The sequence below is a fragment of the Egretta garzetta genome, unplaced genomic scaffold (genome assembly GCF_000687185.1).
Source record: "Egretta garzetta isolate BGI_Z169 unplaced genomic scaffold, ASM68718v1 scaffold81, whole genome shotgun sequence".
Lineage (NCBI taxonomy): Eukaryota > Metazoa > Chordata > Aves > Pelecaniformes > Ardeidae > Egretta > Egretta garzetta.
Window position 1 is genome coordinate 4712417 of NW_009258671.1, and position 18886 is coordinate 4731302.

The 18886-nt window shown below is 42.6% G+C and overlaps 1 protein-coding gene across 2 annotated transcripts in view; it reads left to right on the forward strand.

Moving 5' to 3' along the window:
• The window catches only part of ABCC9 (ATP binding cassette subfamily C member 9), a 68155-nt gene extending 62479 nt beyond the window's left edge, over window positions 1-5676 (forward strand). The window contains exons 35-39 of one of the 2 annotated variants that reach the window (XM_035888527.1): window positions 1705-1813; window positions 2033-2136; window positions 2803-2936; window positions 3294-3356; window positions 5539-5676. In XM_035888527.1, coding sequence (XP_035744420.1) covers window positions 1705-1813; window positions 2033-2136; window positions 2803-2936; window positions 3294-3356; window positions 5539-5676 — 548 coding nt within the window. Of the gene's footprint in view, window positions 1-1704; window positions 1814-2032; window positions 2137-2802; window positions 2937-3293; window positions 3357-4533; window positions 4672-5538 lie in introns of those variants that run through there. The other variant, XM_035888528.1, reaches the window with a different exon arrangement.
• The last annotated feature ends 13210 nt before the right edge of the window (window positions 5677-18886 follow it).

Sequence of the window (18886 nt, forward strand, 5' to 3'; positions counted from 1 at the left end):
AGCCCGTTCCAATGCTTGACAACCACTTTGGTGAAAAAATTTTTTCCTAATGTCCAATCTAAACCTCCCCTGATGCAACTTGAGGTCATTTCCTCTTGTCCCATCACTTGTTACTTGGGAGAAGAGACCAACCCCCACCTCGCTACAACCACCTCTCAGGCAGTTGTAGAGAGCGATAAGGTCTCCCCTCAGCCTCCTCTTCTCCTGACTAAACAACCCCAGTTCCCTCAGCCTCTCCTCATAAGACTTGTTCTCCAGACCCTTCACCAGCTTCATGAACCAAGAAATCTTGGTTCCTCTGAACTTCTAATAAAAGCCTAAGACTAATGATAGTCCAACTAGGTGGAGATTAAGTCTTTCATTGGAATAGGGCCACATAGAATAACCTACAAAATGCAGTATCATGACAATTGAGAATGACAGAAGAGGCATATGTGCACAGCTTTGAATATCCTTGTATTTGCCAGTTCACAGTTAGGTTCTCGCTGTTGGGAGAGAGAACAGATGAACATAATGTTCATCATGCTGAGTGCAGCTGCCCAGTGAAGTAATCCACAGGGAAACTGAGTGAAGTGAGCCTGATGAAAATACCCCTTACCATATCCTCATTCACTTTGCCTTGTCCCATCCCTTCCCCATAACCCAGAGGAAGTTTCTGTGTTCAGGGGAAGTCAGCGGGGTCAGTAGTTCTTGGCTTTTGTTTGAGGATTCAAGGGAAGAGATTCCTTCTTCCCTTCTCACCCTCTTCTACTTACAGAGCAGACAACCCGTTTCCCTTGTACATTCCCCCAACCTCCCTCGCCTGAATATCAGGAGTTGCCACACCCCGCACATCATAAATCAGATATGCAGATGAGATCCATATGCTCATTGATCTGAAGTAGTGCCTAGAAAAGGAAAAATCCCCTTACTTTACCAAGTGTCCCAGCTGTTGCAGCAGCTTCTTGTCGGGCAATGAACTACTAGGTTAAGGAGTGATTAATGTGACTGCTTCCAGTAATCTTATGCTAGCAGAATAGCACGTGGCTAATTCACAACCAAATACTCAAATGAAACTGAGTGGTAGGAACCAGCATGAATGGTGTTAAAATGCCTTGAAGCACGATATCCTTTTCGGTTTTTTGATCTGCCTCTTGTTAAAAAGTTAATGCTAGCCCATTGCTTCTAGAGTTTGAAGGATAGTTTTGGCTCCGGATGTATGGATTGCAGATAGACACCTATATTATGCAAAGGAAATTGTGCACAACCTCAAATTAAATATCTTCTGCAACTGTTAAAGTCAAGAGAGAGTGAAGCCTTTAAAAGACAAAGGCACAGGGCACGGCTAATTACATAAATGGCTCTTGTTCTCACTCTGTTTGGCTGTAAAGCTCAGGTTGCCCCATAATAAACTATCCTTCTGGTGCTATCATTCATCACATAGCATGGAAGCCATGTATTTCCTTTAAGGGAAGGTAGATGGAAAAAAAAGAAAGAGAGCAAAGCAACAGTGTCACTAATAAGCTGGGTTCCCTCTGGCTTGCATTACTACATATGTTCACCTTCCCCATGTTGATATAACGGTGCTGAGAGATCGCAGAGGCACACTGCCTCATCAGCTGGAGTCCAGCTCTAACTAGCTGTTTCCTCTTTCTGTCTGCTACCTGCAAATCACATGCTTTGTGCAATTCCCTCACGTGTCTTGGGCAATGTTGTTTTAAACAGGGAGGATAGTGATCGATGGAATAGACATCAGCAAATTGCCTCTTCATACTCTCCGTTCCCGACTCTCCATTATTCTCCAGGATCCAATATTGTTCAGTGGCTCCATCCGGTAGGTGTATGCCATCAGGGGGTGACAAGCAGCATTGCATGGTGTGTTTGTGATGGGCGCTGCGGAACAGGAAGGGACGTAAAAGGGAAGGAACCTTCCTAGCTCAGTCCAGTCTGTCTACACCAAGGGAAGTCAAGTGACATGCACAATGCCAAATGTTCCTTTGCAGAAGACCTGAATGAACTGTAATTGCAGTAACTATTTCGGTTTTCTTTGCAGCTTTAATTTGGATCCAGAATGCAAGTGTACCGATGATAGACTCTGGGAAGCTTTGGAGATTGCTCAGTTGAAGAACATGGTCAAGTCATTGCCAGGAGGCCTTGGTATGTCTGAACCAAGTCCCCCAGTAATAAAATTATGCATGCATGAGCATATACATGGGATCTCACACTCTGAACCATCATGCAGGAGTTGACAGGGACCTAGTAAACATTCTGTCTCTATGCTAGAGAGAATATTGTTGCTAAAAAGCTAAAGACTAGTCTGGTTTCCCACTCATTGCAGAAAAATCATAGCAGGGTGACTAGTCAGTGAAGAGTTAAAAAGGAGCAGTTTTACCTCTGCTCCTTCAGCAGAATCTGGCTCTGCCAGCACAGCTGTAGCTCTTGTCTAGAACCCCGACAGAGCACCTTCCTTATCATTTCAGATCTGCTTCATGAAGAAAACTCACATATTTCCTTCCATATTAAGTGTATTTCATATTACTAAGATATTATCCCACAGCCTACCAGATTTGCTAACTGTGCCAACTATTTGTTTAATGATATAGTGCTCCTTTTCCAAGAAGCTGTGCTCACTGTTTTTGGTATCACTCCATCATAGTATTCAGTCAAGATTATGCTTATTGGCTCTTACAGGGATTTTGCTTGACCCTGGAACAGTGCACAACCAGAGCTTTCATGGTGCCCACTCAAAATCACTGGGTCCTGATCGCATGAACGTACAGCATTTCAGTGGTGCAACATTCAAAGTAACTGATTTTATTACAGATGCGACGGTAACAGAAGGAGGAGAGAACTTCAGTGTAGGGCAAAGGCAGCTCTTCTGTCTGGCCAGAGCCTTTGTCCGCAAGAGTAGCATTCTCATCATGGATGAAGCCACAGCATCTATTGACATGGCCACAGTGAGTATAGCAATTAGCACCATTGATGCATGGATCTACTAGGAGAGGAGGCATCATCTTCCCTAAATGTCAGCTGTAAGATCTCGTTAGCAGAAAAAAATGACAGCTTTTTTGCCTTTCTCTTCTGTTCGGTTTCAGCTGTTGCTGTTGATGTGTTTTGGGGATTGATGCCTATGGTAAGGGGAAAAAGGACAAAATGAAATGTTTTAGAAAATCCCGTGTGGCATTTCATTACTGAGAATCTGGTGCACACAGCAGAGATAGTATGGAATATGATCCTCTCTCTTATGTGCTTGAAGACAAATGAACTAAAATGTAAAAGGATGAAGTGCTGAAGTAAGCCTTTTCCTTTGGTAGGAAAACATTTTGCAGAAGGTTGTGATGACTGCCTTCGCAGACCGCACAGTTGTAACAATAGCGGTAAGTATTGATGCCAGCAAAGGCTTTCTTTCCTCATTGCTTAGGCAGTTAATCTTGCCTTTCACCAGTTAAACATCACTATATAAAACTAAAACCATCAAAAAATAAAACTAAACCACAAGGTTAGAATGTTCCCAGATACAAGACAAGTCAAGACACAGACTATCAACCTGAAATTTTGCAGTAAATGCTATCTTGCAAATCAGCCGAACTAAAACACCTAGATCTGAAGGACTTTACAGGGAGCTTCAGCATCTACACTGAATCCAAGAAAATTTGAAGACATTCTCACTAAAAAATTGAAACGAAAGCCATGGGTTAAACCGTTATTGAAATTTGCCTCAAAATCTAGATTTGAATTTTGCCTCTGAAGTATATGCACTTACAGTGTCTACAATAATGAATTTATAAAAGGACCTGAGATTTCAGAAGCTTGTTGCTGTGGTTTCTCAGGTTATCTTTTCTTTCAGAATAAAAAGTTGGTTTTATGGTAAAGGTTTTAAAAATTGGAATCAATGGGAATTGCTCAAAAATGAAAAATCTGTTCAACTAAGGGGTTATGATATTTTTTCCTGTTGTGTTGGTCTTTTTTTTTTTCCTGGGTGTTTCTAGTGCCTAAAAGTTCCAAGTATCTATGCAGGTAAGCACGTGTATGTGCATACATATACACGCATGCACACGTACACACTCACAGAGTGTTCCACCATGTGACGGCAGGCTTACTCAACAAACAGATGTTTTATCCATGAGATATAAATGCGTGTTTCAACAGCTGTTTCATTTCCTTTGTCTGGAATCTAGTCCTGTGGTTAAAGATTAGAGTTATGCCTCCCAGACTGTGGTTTCAAGTCTGTCAGTGACTAGTTTGTGTCAAGCAAACCACTTAACCTAGCTCATTTACAATAGGGTCTAAGGTTCTTGGATGTGTAAATGCTGAAGATGCTAGCCGTAAGCATGTTCTCCTTCAGTTACATGCCATTCAAATTTTTGGTATTGTCCTTCTGACTGAAATCTCACTTTTCTTTTGCTTTGCCTTTCCAAAGTTGGTGTCTCAAGCAAAATGGCACATGTTAATATTTAGCTTTCCTCACAGAGTTGGCTTCATTTCCTTCTTCCCTTCATTCATGACTGTTCCTTCCTTCACCCACCTGTTTTTCTTTTCTTTTCTTTTTTCCAGCATCGCGTGTCTCACATCTTGGATGCCAATATTGTCCTAGTCCTTTCTGAGGGCCTTCTAGTTGAATGTGACACTGCCTCAAACTTACTCCTCAAAGAGGACGGCCTGTTCACCACTTTGGTGAAGACTCACAAGTAGACTCTCTCAGTCCACACTGTTCACGAGACTTCTGGCTCTTTGGTAGTTATTTTCACCTCTTTAGTTTCCTTTCACTCTGCTTCCTTTCTACTGCACGACTTCTGAGGCAACAGTGCAAGAAGGTGTTTATTGTGTGGTTCCTGGGTTTGTTTGATTTCATGACTATTTATGCTAATCATATTTAACTAAAGCTTAGACAGGCAGCTAACACTGAATCTATAATGTTAGAGGAATTCACTCTGTAAAGGAACCCTTGACCTTGAGCCTTCATAATGAAATATCACACTTTTAGAGTTCATCCTGTCTATACCTGGCTGGCTGTATTCATATGGCATTGAAATCAAACTCAGGCTGGTTTCATTCCTATTGCCTCTGGGGCTAAACTATTGCCTGTAGCACCCACAAATTTAATCTTAGAGGGAGCTAATTGATTTAGAGAAGGAGACAGCCCAGGAGTGCCCTAAGATAGATGCAGAGCAAACAGTCAGGGTACAGAGACCGAGGAGCGGAGCAGGACGCTAAGCCACCTGACAGTGCAGGCATACCCAGGATGTTTCTCGCCCGTATTTCCTACAGGAGAAGATGTATTTCAGTGATGCTGTAGGATTTATTTCAACAGCTGTGCTGTCCATAATGGCAATTAGCGGACCGAAAGTGAAGTGCATGCTGAAGTATTTTCAGGCTTGGTGCTAGAGGCTGTAAAGTAATTGGAGATCTCTTCAGATTAAAGATATAGTACAAGGACCAAACATCACTGTAAACAAGGAGAGCCTTTCACCGACTTGGTATGCCTTGCATTAGGCCCATTAATGAACTGCAGTGAGAATTATCGTAATGAAAACTCCTGTATGCTTTTCTTTATGGCAGCATCGGGTTCACACCATCCTAACGGCAGACGTGGTCATTGTCATGAAGCGAGGGAACATTTTAGAATACGATACACCTGAGAACCTACTTTCTCAAGAAGACGGCATCTTTGCTTCATTTGTCCGGGCTGACATGTGAAGAATCGCATGATGCATTTTTTAAAGCTTATTTTTAAACAGATGAAATGCAAATATTTTCTATTCAATGTAACATCACTTTTATCTTTTTCTTTAGAGCGTCTTTCTTCACACTTCCATCTTCCAAAACAATAAAACCTATTGCAATACATATATGCCTCAAAGCAATAAAAAATGTCACCTCATTCAAAAGCTATTAAACTTCACACACTCCCTCTCTCTCCCATACACACACAGAGGCAGAAGTTTTTATTTCCTGGGAATTTGGCATTTTCCTTAGACTTTTTAGTGTCTTTGTTTTCTTTTATAGTGAGCAAAAGAATGCACTGCTCTTATAAACTGCATATGCTATGCTGGAACCAGCAATCAAATCGTGCAGTTTGTCAAGGAAATGAGAGATCCCCAGAAGCATCTTGTCCCCAGAGGGGAAAAATCTAAAAAAAAAAAAAAAAATCCAAACCCATAACACTTGGGGCAATCTGCTGCATTCCAAAGGCATAAACTTTGCTCTTCAAGTTGTAGTGAAGGAGCAGTGAATGAGGGAAAGGAATTTCATCAGAAATAAGGCAATTCTTCCTGTCCTTCACTTTAGTTCGCACGCAATAGTTGGCACAGTACTATTTTTCATTGCAGTGATGACTTATCCCTACAGCCAATTCCTAAAACCATATTCGTTCTGCAGACTTTCTTCAGTCAAAGATGCAAATTATCTTATAACTATACATGCTTTGATAGGCTTATAGAAGAATTTTGTACATATCTTAAAACTTTGCATTAAAAGTAATCTGAATTTATAAACTTGATATTAGCCAATCTTTTAAAAATGTCCATTAAAATATTCTACTCAAAATGGCATGTAATTAGCCAGCCACTAATTGTTTTGTATGTCTTTAGTCCTTCACATTATTTTTAATCCTGGGACAACCTTTCTTTTCCTTTACATGTTTCTGGCATATCTCTAAATCAGATCTAGTCCAAGAAGGTATGATTTTCAAATTATTTCTGTATCTTCAATAATTTAGGTGAATTTAGACACATATTTACATCATACAGCTTTGAAAAGGTTGCTTGAGCTTGACTAATACAGGGAGCTAGATTCTGAACCGTCACAACTGCACAATGGGCGCTAAACGTCCAGGAGGAGTTTCACAGACACTTTCAAAGGCAGAGCTTGAGACATCAGATTCACTAGTAGCATTCAATGTGATTCTTATTCATCTTTTTTTATAAGATTTAGGAAGAACACAAGGTGCACTTAAGCCTATTTCCAGTGTAATGAAAAGAACGTAAGGTACAGAACTTGGCCATAACAAAAAATGCTATAAATTTTGGAGAAGTTGTAGGACTTAAACTGGGGATTACATTTAGTCTAGTAGTGTAAAAATGATACAACGGTTTATCTTTTTTTTTTTTTTTTTAACCTTAACTATTGGAAATAAAAGCTGTCTGACACAACTAAACAAAAAACCTCAGTCTTTTGAACATTTTATGAGGGGAAGTACTTCTGTGATTTCCCTGTCTACTGCTGTGAAAATTTTTTGCTCTTTTCTGGATTAATTCCCTGTGTTGAACTTTGTCATACAAAGAAAATAAAAAAATAAAGCAGATGTTTACAGCGGACGTGCATGTTGTTACACAGATCTCAGAGCCAAAAGGCCAAAATCACTCTTGATTTAATTTCATTGTCTTCAGTGAAAAGCTAATTGGATTCATTGCTGTCAGGCTCAGTCAGTACGAAAATGAAGTACACATAACTTTGTTTATTGATTGATGCAATCCTGATCTATTTTAAGTGGTGCCAACTGGTTCAGCGTGATTCCGGTTCCCGCTACATTAAATGGCTGCTGCGGGCCTGGGATTGTGTCAGGTATCTTGTAGTACTTAAGAGAGGCCAAAAATTAGTACTTCTTTCCTCTTACATATGTCCCAGAGCCTTTATGGGAGTAGGAACCACCTTTTTTGCTCACCCATCCCTCCAGAGCCTTAGAACTTAACATTGCTGTTGAAACATGTAGAAAAGAAAATATATTACAGGCTGAGAAAAACCTACCAGCATTATTCATTTTGATGGAAGTGTGCAGGAATATTGGCCCTAGTATTACTTTAACCATGGTCAAAGTGTTTGGTGATTGCTGTAGCATATCCCACAGCTGCCAAGCAGGTTTAAAAGCACAATTTGATTCCTGAAGCAATTAATCCTATTCAACATACACAAATCCCAAGAGAGACAGCAAATATAAACCAACTGCTATAAACGTAGCAGATCTCATATTATAGCCACTGTGCGTACGATTTTATATCTCACCAAGGGCTTAGGCTGAACTTTTTTTTTTTGTGTTTTCCTGTAATGCAGAAGGGTGTGCCCAACAGTTGTACGTCTGTTTTATTACTTAGAAGAAGGTGGAGAAGGGACGAAGTCTTTGAAACAAATTTCTCTTAATTTCACGTAAAGGTCTTAAATGCGTCCCATTTAGGAGCAGTTTCCTTAGGCTGTGGCACATACATGGTAAAGGAGATATCAGCCTGGAGATTTTGCTTCTTTGACTCTTGTCATGCTCCCCTTCTGTTGGTCAGCCCTTAAGCCTCTTGCCACAGCCGCCTTGCTTTTTTTTTCTCCACCATCTCATTATACCATCCCCTTTTTGAGCCTCATGCTTGTATCCCCGAATGCTCCTTATTCTGCCTGTGGCCTCCCACTCCTTCCTGATTTAGCTCCGTACCCTCTGTTCTGTTTCCACTCCGGCACAGCCCTGCACTCACTCTCCTCTCCCCCTGGCTTTCTCTAGCTTTCTATCATAACACCCCTCCTCTTCAGCGCGATGCATGCTCTAGTGTCATCATGTTTTGGGGTTGTGTTTTTCTTTTTTTTCCAAGAGTTAGAACTAAGCAATCTTTCATTATTGCAATATTACGCACCAGAACTATTAAGTTCTCCCCTTTACAAAGGAGCTTTGAATGCAAACACTGGCCACGTGTACATTTTTTTTAACTACGGACAGAGGAAAATCATCTCTGTGAGAGGTCCTAAATTATGTTTCTCATCTCACCTGCGTTTCTTTTTCTGCTAAGTGTTTCCATGATGGAAGAAGCAAAATAGAAGGAGTAAGACCACTTGCTGCCAGTGCAACTGCTTGTGGATCCACAACAGTGTTTCTCAACCTTTAACTTGCAACCAGTGGGTTATCTTTCCCACTCCTTGAGCTGGGTTTAACGGGTGGCACAGGTGAGACTGCTCCCTTCCTGTATGTGGCCCTTCATCAAGCTTGTAACAGCTCGCTGCTCATTACTGCTTCTGCTAAACCAGAAATACCCCACACAACTTTAAAGTCAAAGCTTTAAAGTGCTGGGAAACCCACTGTAGGGGTTTTAAGTAGTTCTTGAAGCAGGTCCACAAGCTTCTGCCGTAAAGGAATGCTGTTGACAGGTAGCAAGGGGAGGCTTTTCCTTTTCAAGACCCAGAGCTTAAAACGGGTATCTCCATCTATTTGCTTTGCTGAGGATTTACATCAGTTCAGTGAACGCTGAGACTCTTCTAAGGCTGAATTATTTTTATGATGTTTTCTGGGCAATCGCAGCTTGAAAAATGGTGAGAATCTCCTTAAGAATAGCTTTGCCTGGAGCACTCATGTTCTGCTAATTTTTTTTTACACTTTGGGGATTTGGGGAGCATGACAATTATTTGGAATTGACATTTCAAACAATGCAATTACCAAATAGGAAAGTTGCTGGGTTTGTTGTTTTTTTAAAAGGAAATAAATTGAGTCAATGGCTGTGAGGACTCCCGATTTCTGAGCTGACTTTATTGCTGATCTTTAGTAATATTTTGTAACTTCAAACTTGGTTTAGATTAATATTACATGTTATTTCAAAGAGTTCCTTATAACTAACTATTCCTACTCCTTTTGCTTTGTTATGAAGGCCTCTTAACACAACCTGTATAAGTTTGCCATTTAACATACCACAAATTGTCTGTATGTGTGTGTTTTTACACACATGCATGTGAACTTTTATTTTAACGAAGCATATGGTACAAGTAACTTGAGGTTCATTTCCTTTCTGTTCAACAGAAAGATTTCTAAGAAAAAAGTGTGCTTTTTTCAATGCCAGGAAAAGATCCGCCCCACATCAGTCAACTGGATGATTCACCCAGTGGAGGTGCCCGTCTCTCACCAGTGCCTGCAGAAGTCTAGGCAATGAGCTCCAACTAGACATCTGCCTTAACCTTATAGCCTCAGGGATCCTCTGAGAGGTAGAGATAGACAATCAGTGGGGGTCTTAGGCACATATACACCAAAGAGGACATGCGGATCCACCAGTATTTCCTGCAAGGCAGACAGCCCTATAGAAGTTTGGAATAGCTCTGAAAAGCCAGGGGCATAAGTAAGGCCAAGTTTGCAGGGGGAGATCGTTGCCTTGTTAGGCAAATTGATATGCAAAAGAGGTATCTCAAGTGTTTATAAGTTCCAGTTTAATTGCAGACCTGAAGAAGCTCTCTATCTGCAAGAGCTTGCCTGGTCTTTCCAACTGTATCATTTAGCTGAACGAATATGTTCTCAAAGACTTCTCTAGCGCTTGGGTAAGCCCCTTTTAGGTTAGCATAAACTAGCAGAACACCTCTGCTATAAACTAATACATCTCCACTGAATTCAATCAGTACCAACATGAATACGGCCCAAAGGATCTGGCATCTCATTATGTTTAAAACCTCTGTCAGCAAATAGCAATTGTACTGAATTACGTTTTTTTAAAATACAGATGACATCAATTTTGAATGTGGTCAGGTAGGTCTCTTCAAACTTCTTATACAATAAATTGTTTGATTTAATTAATTGTTTTCTTTTTGCTTCCTAAAGCAATGGGCTCTCTTGCTTTGTTGTGCGAAGATGCTGATACATTCACATACCGTTACGTGTCATGAGAAGCTGAAGGAAACGTTACACATGCATACATTTTACACAAGCTATGTAGGCATTTTATCACAAATGGGGATATAAGGTATATGAGGCAAATGGCTACCTTTGTAAAAAAGCTGTGGACAAGGGCCGTGTTTTCATTATCATGTTTCCATTATCCAGTGGCAAAAGATGGAATGTGTTTCCCTTGCAAGTACTCTGGCCCTGCGTCCCCAGTGTAATACTGCCAATAGAAATCAGTTCTAGAGTATCTAGTGAAACCACACTGCTACTTGTTAAAATCTCTCTGGAGCAACAATTCTCCCACAAAATGTGTTTAAAAGCAAAAATTAATTTAGCACATTTGCTATTTTATATCCTGAAGTAGTATCTTTTGAAAGCCTAATTTAATATCAAAATATGTTATGTAAATCCTCTGATGTGAATTCAATGATGGCACATAAAGAGCTCTTCAGTTTCTTTGGAAATAAATCCTTTCGAAGGCAAAACTAAAAGAGTACTAAAAAAAGTCTGAAAACAAAGCTGTAAATCAAATTCTTCATTGCCATGCAAACATCCCAATCATTTCCACATTGGTTTTTTTACTGCTCTGGTTTTTCTCCACCAGAACTGACCTCTGTGTGGAATCGTGGGGAAAGATTATCAGGTTTTCAAATTATCAAAAAATTGTTGTGAGGCAGAAGTTCTCTGACTCTTACAAATTAGCAATGTGCTGACGCTGTTTTGGCAGGACAGCTTAGAGTATTGGCTTGTATAAAGCCGTGGAGTTCAGAGAACCTTCCAAATGTAATCCTTCAAGAGGAGAGAGATTTTTAGAAAAGTCTTAATCTATTTACTACATAGTTATTATTAATTATTAACTATGAATATTATTAACTATTGATAGCATCTGTCTGCTGCTAGACACTACCCATGCAAACATAACGGACATTCCTGGCAGGAGCTGTTTATTTCTCTAATATAATAAGCCACATTCTGAAGAGACTATAAACAAGCAGTCATTTAAAAAAAATATATATTTTTAAAATATATATACATATTTCATTTTTTTTAATAGTTCTTTGGTGTAATTGACATTCATCACATGCAAGATACCTCCTTCAATTTTCATTGAACACAGAGATTTTCATTCTATGAATTACTATATAATAATGCAGCATTCAGGTCACGTGTTAGCATGTTGCACATTTCACTGCCCAGTGCATCCATTCACATGTATGCATAGCAGTCTGTTTTATAGAGAAATCCATTACGTGGTTATACATCCTTTGGATAAAGGGTATAAATATGGATATAAATGAACAGTGCCACCTAGCATGGCCCATACAAGTGTCTCACAGCTATTCCCATGACATTTCTTAACTGTCCCTTTAATTTACTTCACGGTTTTCTGGCTGTACCAGCTTACATCCATAAATACCACTTAAACGTCCAGTAAAATATTTAACCATGTAACCAAGGAACTAATGCAGCTTAGTGTAAATGACATGGTCCAGAACCACCACCCTTCAGTATCATAGTTACAGATGCCCCAAAGCAGCATATTCTTTGAAAAGCAGAAAGTTATAACCATATTTAAGAGTTATATGTGTTTTTATCATACCAGCTAGATTAGGCCCTTACTCTTTCAGCAATACCAGCTATGACCATTAGACCTCTCCATCAGAGGCAGGAATGTGAGGTTCTAAGAGGCTCTGAGTACTGCAGGTTTTCATGGCTGAATCATTCGGGTTTAGGGCCATCTACTTCTCCAGGTCTCGCCACAGCATCCGAGGTCAGAGGGCTCGGAGTTGCCAGTTATTCTGTGATATGATCTTAAGATGAGAGATGGCATCTATCTTCCACCAATGGCACAATCTTCTTTTAGCCCTCACTCTGCAGCCAGTAGAGATACCAATCACTTGTAGGCAAGGGAACCTGGAAACACAAAGGTGGATATAAAAAAAAAAATTGCATTTCACAAGTCAGAAGAAAAATCTCCTTCATCTGGTGTTATGGCCTTCAGAGCCATCTCCAGGCTTCTCAGAAGAGGAGACAAAATTCTATTATATTACTCTGAGTTGGAAGCCAGCCAGAAGCCTTCTGGCTCCTGCTACACAAGAGGAGTAAGCACAGTTTGGTCAAGGAGATGGAATGAAAAGCCCTCGATGCCCTCAATACCTGGCTTTGTTGCTCCAGATACCACCAGAAGAAAAGGAGAAGAGAAACAGCAGCTATCATTTGTCCCAGCAGTAGGAGTACATACCCTCTCTTAGTTTCTGGGGTTTCACTGTCTCCAGCACTTTGCCACCAGAGGCAGTTTTACCTGTTCCTGGAGTCAACTCTTAGGCTCTACCTATGCTGCTAAATAAAATGGGAAAAGTGGCACAGCCCACCTGTGAGAGCATTCACGTATCTAAAGCCACAGCTATCCCCGAGTAAGGTTGCCTTGTCCATCCTGCGCATTTGGAACAGTCTCTGGACCATGCTTGGGGCATCCCACATCCAAGCCGTGCCTGAGTACAGGGTGGGAGGGGGCCACCTGACACAAGCCAGAATCCTGCCATGGAAGAATTGGAGAAATGATATTGCAATGGAAGATGTTTTAAAAAATTCTGCTATTAGACACTGTCATGGTTTAACCCCAGCTGGCAACTAGGCACCACGCAGCTGCTCGCTCACTCCCCCCACAGTGGGACGGGGAAGAGAACCAGAAGAGTAAAAGTGAGAAAACTTGTGGGTTGAGGCAAAGACAGTTTAATAGGTGAAGCAAAAGCCGCACAAACAAGCAAAGCAAAGCAAGGAATTCATTCATCACTTCCCATGGGCAGGCAGGTGCTCAGCCATCCCCAGGAAAGCAGGGCTCCATCACACGTAACGGTTACTTGGGAAGACAAACGCCATCACTCCATATGGCCCCCCCCTTCCTTCTTCTTCCCCCAGCTTATATACTGAGCATGACGTCATTTGGTCTGGAACAGCCTTTTGGTCACTTGGGGTCAGCTGTCCTGGCTGTGCCTCCTCCCAGCTTCTTGTGCCCCTGGCAGAGCTGAGAGCTGAGAAGCCCTTGGCCAGTCTAAGCACTACCCAGCAACAACTAAAACATCAGTGTGTTATCAGCATTCTTCTCGTACTAAATCCAAAACACAGCACCATACCAGCTACTAGGAAGAAAATCAACTCTGTCCCAGCTGAAACCAGGACAGACAGTTTGAGGTATCATTTAATGAGGAAATCCCTGCCCCACAAGACTTAAAATTCAAATCTTGCATGGAAATCTGAGACAGGACTGAGCAGAGGGAGGAGGGCAGTGACACCAAGAAAAGTACAGAGCCATGCCTAGTCACTGAGGAGCAGGTTAGCAGACCTTTCTCTGAGACTCTCTTGAGTTTGGGAACAGCTCAGACAGCCGGAGAGCTCTGCTGTTTTGAGTGTAGTCTGCTATGGGTAGACCCATAAGGAAAAAAATGGGGGAATGCAAGAGAAAGATGCTAAGGAGTCCAAACCCTCAATTTACCTTTTCCCCAATGCCCTGGTGATATGAAGTACAGCACTGAAGCTTCACACTAGCTATTGCACCCCAGCTGCAGGGAGCCTTCTTGGCATGGTGCAGCAGGTTAGGAGCTTGTAAGAAGTCCTCCTACACTGTGTTTTCACCCGTCAGTAAACTTAAACCATTTGATGCCTCCATTTGATGATGGATCATAAGATTTTGGCAAAGAGTGGGAAGAGGAGCATCCACATCACACCAGCTAGAGGAGGCAAAGAGTTCACATCTCTACTCAGCCTGCTCAGAGGTTGGTCTGGCCCGTAAAGTCAGAAATGAGAATCATCATAGAGAGATGGATCAGCAGCCAGTTTTCCCACAGAAAAAAAGTCATCAGGGAAATAGCCAGCGAGCCAGAGGGGAGAAGAGCCTCAGGGAAAGAACACACCAGTGAATTAGCAACACAGCCAGAGACTTATTGTAACCATGTTCAACCTACCTGGAAAGTGATTCACAGCCTTTCCATAAATTACGGCATGGGGAGGCAAAGAAACAATTCCAAACTGGTCTCTTCTGAGAGCCTCAGAAGAAACTCCTGCTCTAGGAAGGGGCACGTAACGTGACAGTATCAGAAAAAGGCTGTACCACTTTGACTATTGCCATCTCACCCTGTAGCAGAGACTGACTTGGGTAAATCCAAGATGTGACAGTCCAGTATTTCTGTATGTTGAGCTAAAGGCTTAAACCGAAGGATGTGGGAGCTACTATCTGCAATGAACTGTGAAACGAGAGGATTACCTAGCTTTGCCAGTCAGGGATCCCATGACCTAAAAGGTGGACTGGGTAAAAGTGGTGCCAGCATTCCCGATATGGAGGTGGTGTGGCAGGCTGTGTCTCTGTAGCACTGAGGTTCAGCAAAGTGCAGCTTTTGGTTTTCAGCCTGCGCTATAAAGGAGAGATCTGGAAGAACCAAACACAGAGCTAAAATTATAGACAAAGGGAGATCAATAAGTAATGTGGGGCTGCAAGCAATCTTAGTGGGTTTTGCACAAGGATTTAATGTGGTGTGGTCATCTCTAGAGGGAAATGAGGCTAGGGCTTATGGCAGAGAGTGAATATAAGATATATTCTGGAGCACAAGGCATTTTTTTCAACTACCCCTTTCTTGGCTGACACATGTCCCTGGAGCAGAGGTGGAGTTAGGGAAACGGAGGCTAAAAGATGTTCGATTTCATAAATCAGATGATTGTAGGAACCATGTCATCTGGGTGTGATAATCTTTCCCCTCCTCCCTCCTCCCCCCATACTGCTGGCTGTGCCAGAGGCCAGGGGCTGCAGCCCCAGCCCAGAATGGTTCCCTGCCTGCAGCCTCACACTACAGGGCTGAATGCATTTCTCCAGGACCATGCCCTCTCTCACTGACACACGCTGGTGGCCCACTTGCTGACCCTCTGCAGAACCAGGTGGGCCCACAAAGGGCAGCAGCATTGCCTAGGGGAGGCCACAGGAGCCAGTGGGGGAGCATGTCCTGCATCGCAAGCAGCAGCAGCGGCCCAGCTCTGGGCAGGTTTGGCTGGATTATGGCCACCCACCAAGCTGGTGGAGCCCGCTGTGAGCAGAGATAGCCTGAAGTCAGCCTAACGTTGCTCAAACTATAGCAAGCTCAGACCTGCTTGAAGAGCTAAGGGCATGGTCTAGGGGATAAAGCTGCTGTCAGTTAAGACAGTTCACCCAGCATGGTGTGGGTCTCTCTTTCCCGTGCTATGCAGGGAGCAGATACAAAGGTAGGGGATACCTTTGCCACAGCCAACAGCACCCGTCAGCTCACTGAACTGCAGAAGCTAAACCTATCACCCCATCTGCTACCTGGTGACTATGTGTAGTGGGGATAGAAAGTACTAAATTCCCAGCAACAAATGCATCAGACCCTGTTTGTCAGCGCTGGAGGTACCATAAGAGAGATTTACAGAGCTGCCAACATATTGCTAGCTTTGCAGAGGGTCAACAGCCTGCACCCCATAGCCTGAGACGCACAGAGAAGTCAGAGTACCAGATTCCGTCGAACAAGGCAGATGTATATCCTTTCCAGACAAGATAGTTTTAATGGGAAACAATCCCTCTGCCAGCAAACCCACAGAACACCTACAAATTCACTGTCCAACTTCGTAATATTGGATGAGGGGCACTAGCTGCATGTATTTTGATGATAAAGACTATTTTTGTCCTGCTGCTCTTGCATGAAACAGAAAAAAAAAAAATAGCTGTTTCAGGGTAACAGATGCCCTTAGTTTGCAGTTTCTGCTCTTTCATGTTTGATGGATCTACTGCCAGTTCAGCTGGGGAAGAGTTCATCCATGCTATCCGAATTTGGCTTATCAGCTTTGTGTCTTTGTGGAAGCCTTGTGCTGAGTGCATGACATCTCTGGATGCCTGCAAAGTCATCCTATCTCTAAGCTAAGATTAGAATTTCAAACAAAACTTATTACGAAGCAGGATTTTCTGAAAGGGCTGGACACAGCTATAATGTGGAAATTTCAGATTCATGTCTAAGCACATTATTTAATCCTTCTTTAGATAGGCATACATGTAAAGTGAATATCAGTAACTCTTGTGGGTGGAGGGGAAATGAAACAGCAAGAAGGGAGACGCACGATGGGCCATAATAAAACTGGACCCAAACCTGCCATCAATTTTGATCTTTTTTTTGCCTGAAAAGGCTGTGTTCACAGCACTCAGACACTATGTTCCTTACAAAAATGGTTAGGAGACATTTTGGGAGATTTTCCCAGCTGTTACTTAAATCTCAGACTTAAATGTGCATGTGGCAACCAAGCAAGTATTTAAAAGGGCAAAGGGGAACATTTTTAGTAGCTGTCACTCTCCAGAGCATATTCATACACTGTAACTTGGGGAAGTGGATGCTGTGCTCAAAATCATGTCTCGTAATGTTTAGCCAGGAAGAGGGAATCGTTCTGGTGCTCCTGATCTTCGTATCCCGGCGGTCGTGGCCCAGCAGGCTTCCTTGAAGCTAATCTCAAGTGCAAGAGAGGAGGAAGGCACCCCCTCCCGTGAGGGGGAAGCTCTTTCAGTATTGAACAGGTAGAGATGGAAAGACGGGATTTTGGGAGCACCTTTCTTCCAACGTCTGATGGTGGGGAAAATGAGCAATAGCTTTTATTTAGTCACACTAGGTTTGTGCCAAGATTATTTGTGTGTGTTTGGTGGGACTTCTTCCTATCCCAGCTACAAAAAGTCAGGCCCCTGCATGGTGCCCAGTTAAGGAGGAGGAAACCACCAGCAGGTGAGCGGGGAACCAGTGGGGCTGAGAGGTCAGAGGGGTCTCTGGCAGTACCACCAACTGCTGGCGGAGGCTTCTGCTCCTCCTGACCAGCTTGAGGAAGGTCCCTCCTTGCTCCCATCTGCCCTCAAAGATGATTTGGATCCATTTTGCCAAACTGGCTGCTAATCCACTCACTAACTCTGTGTCACACAGTCCCAGCCACTGCCAGCACCCCAGCAGCTGAGGGGCCTTGGCAGAGTCAGAAGGAGCCAAGGCCAAATGTGGCTGCAGTGGTGCGATCTGCTCTAAGGTGGCAAATAAATACAAATGACAGCTCTTGGTGTTCCTGTAGCAGGGCAATGTCCTGAGTTCTCCGAGCCCAGACTATGTAGTGCCATAGCTGGCACCAGCAACGCTTACCCTGCAGACCCCCACCCAAGCGACTTTATGTATTTTACTCAGAGTCTGGTTAGAGTCTAAAGACATTTGGTTTATATCCCGATTTTTCAGGCTGGAGCTGGTCATCTGCCTATCATTAATTTCATACACAAATATTTAGCTAATTGCCTGTTAGGACTGGGGCTTTGAGTCTGTGTCTTTTCTGCCTACTGGCTATCCGGTATTAGAAAAGGATAGTGCTAGAAAAGTTTCCAGGAGTCACTCAGCTGTTTAAAGTCGAGCACGTGCATGTGTTTGATGGGGTGGATCTCTTCAAGCTGAGGATTACACTGCCTGTCAAATGCACCTTCTCAAATTTTCCATGCCTGAACACATTTAAAACCTTCCTGATTGCAGCAGGCCTGTCAAGCGTTTCTTTCTCTAGTTTACAGAGAGCAGTAAGGAATTAGGTTCTTTATAAACTGTGTACTGTATATGTCAGTCACTGGAGTGATACACCGAAAACTTTAGAAACCTCCCTACTGTACACACACACATTCCTTGGGCATGGAGGAGTTAATCCAACACAATAAAATCTCTGCACTTTGCTTCATTAAAATGTAAATTTAGAACTTTTCATAAAACTGATGCACTGTTTATTCTTCCTAGTACAAACCCCAAGACTTTGGAAAAAAAAGCGCTGCAATTTCCAAGAATGCAAGTTTCCATTAAACACAAGAGCCAAAACTGTAAACCTCGACCTGTGGGAAAAAGAATGAACTTCTGCGATTTCACTGTTCGTTTTTTGCCATTGTGTGTAATTTCTCCTATACCCATCCCATATGCAAATTCCCATCTGCCAATATGCCAGCTGAACATGGCAACAGGCCTGACTCTGTGCCCAACAAGAGCGGTGAACCATGAAAAGGAAGGCCTTTCTTCTTTTTTTTTTCTTTTTCCTTGCAGAAACAGGTAATCAGGTTTGTTGAAAGCAGCAAAGGCCATGAGTTTCTGGCTTCGCTCCTCCGAACACCTAACGCACATGCTTCGCTTGCTGCCTGCAAGCCGTCTCAGCGGCGTTTGAGGCGAGATTAAAGTTCGAAAGGCGCAGCTCTTGGCTCACGGGCGGAGGCAAGCACGCCTGCCGCTGCCCCCCTGCCGCCGGGGGGGGCAC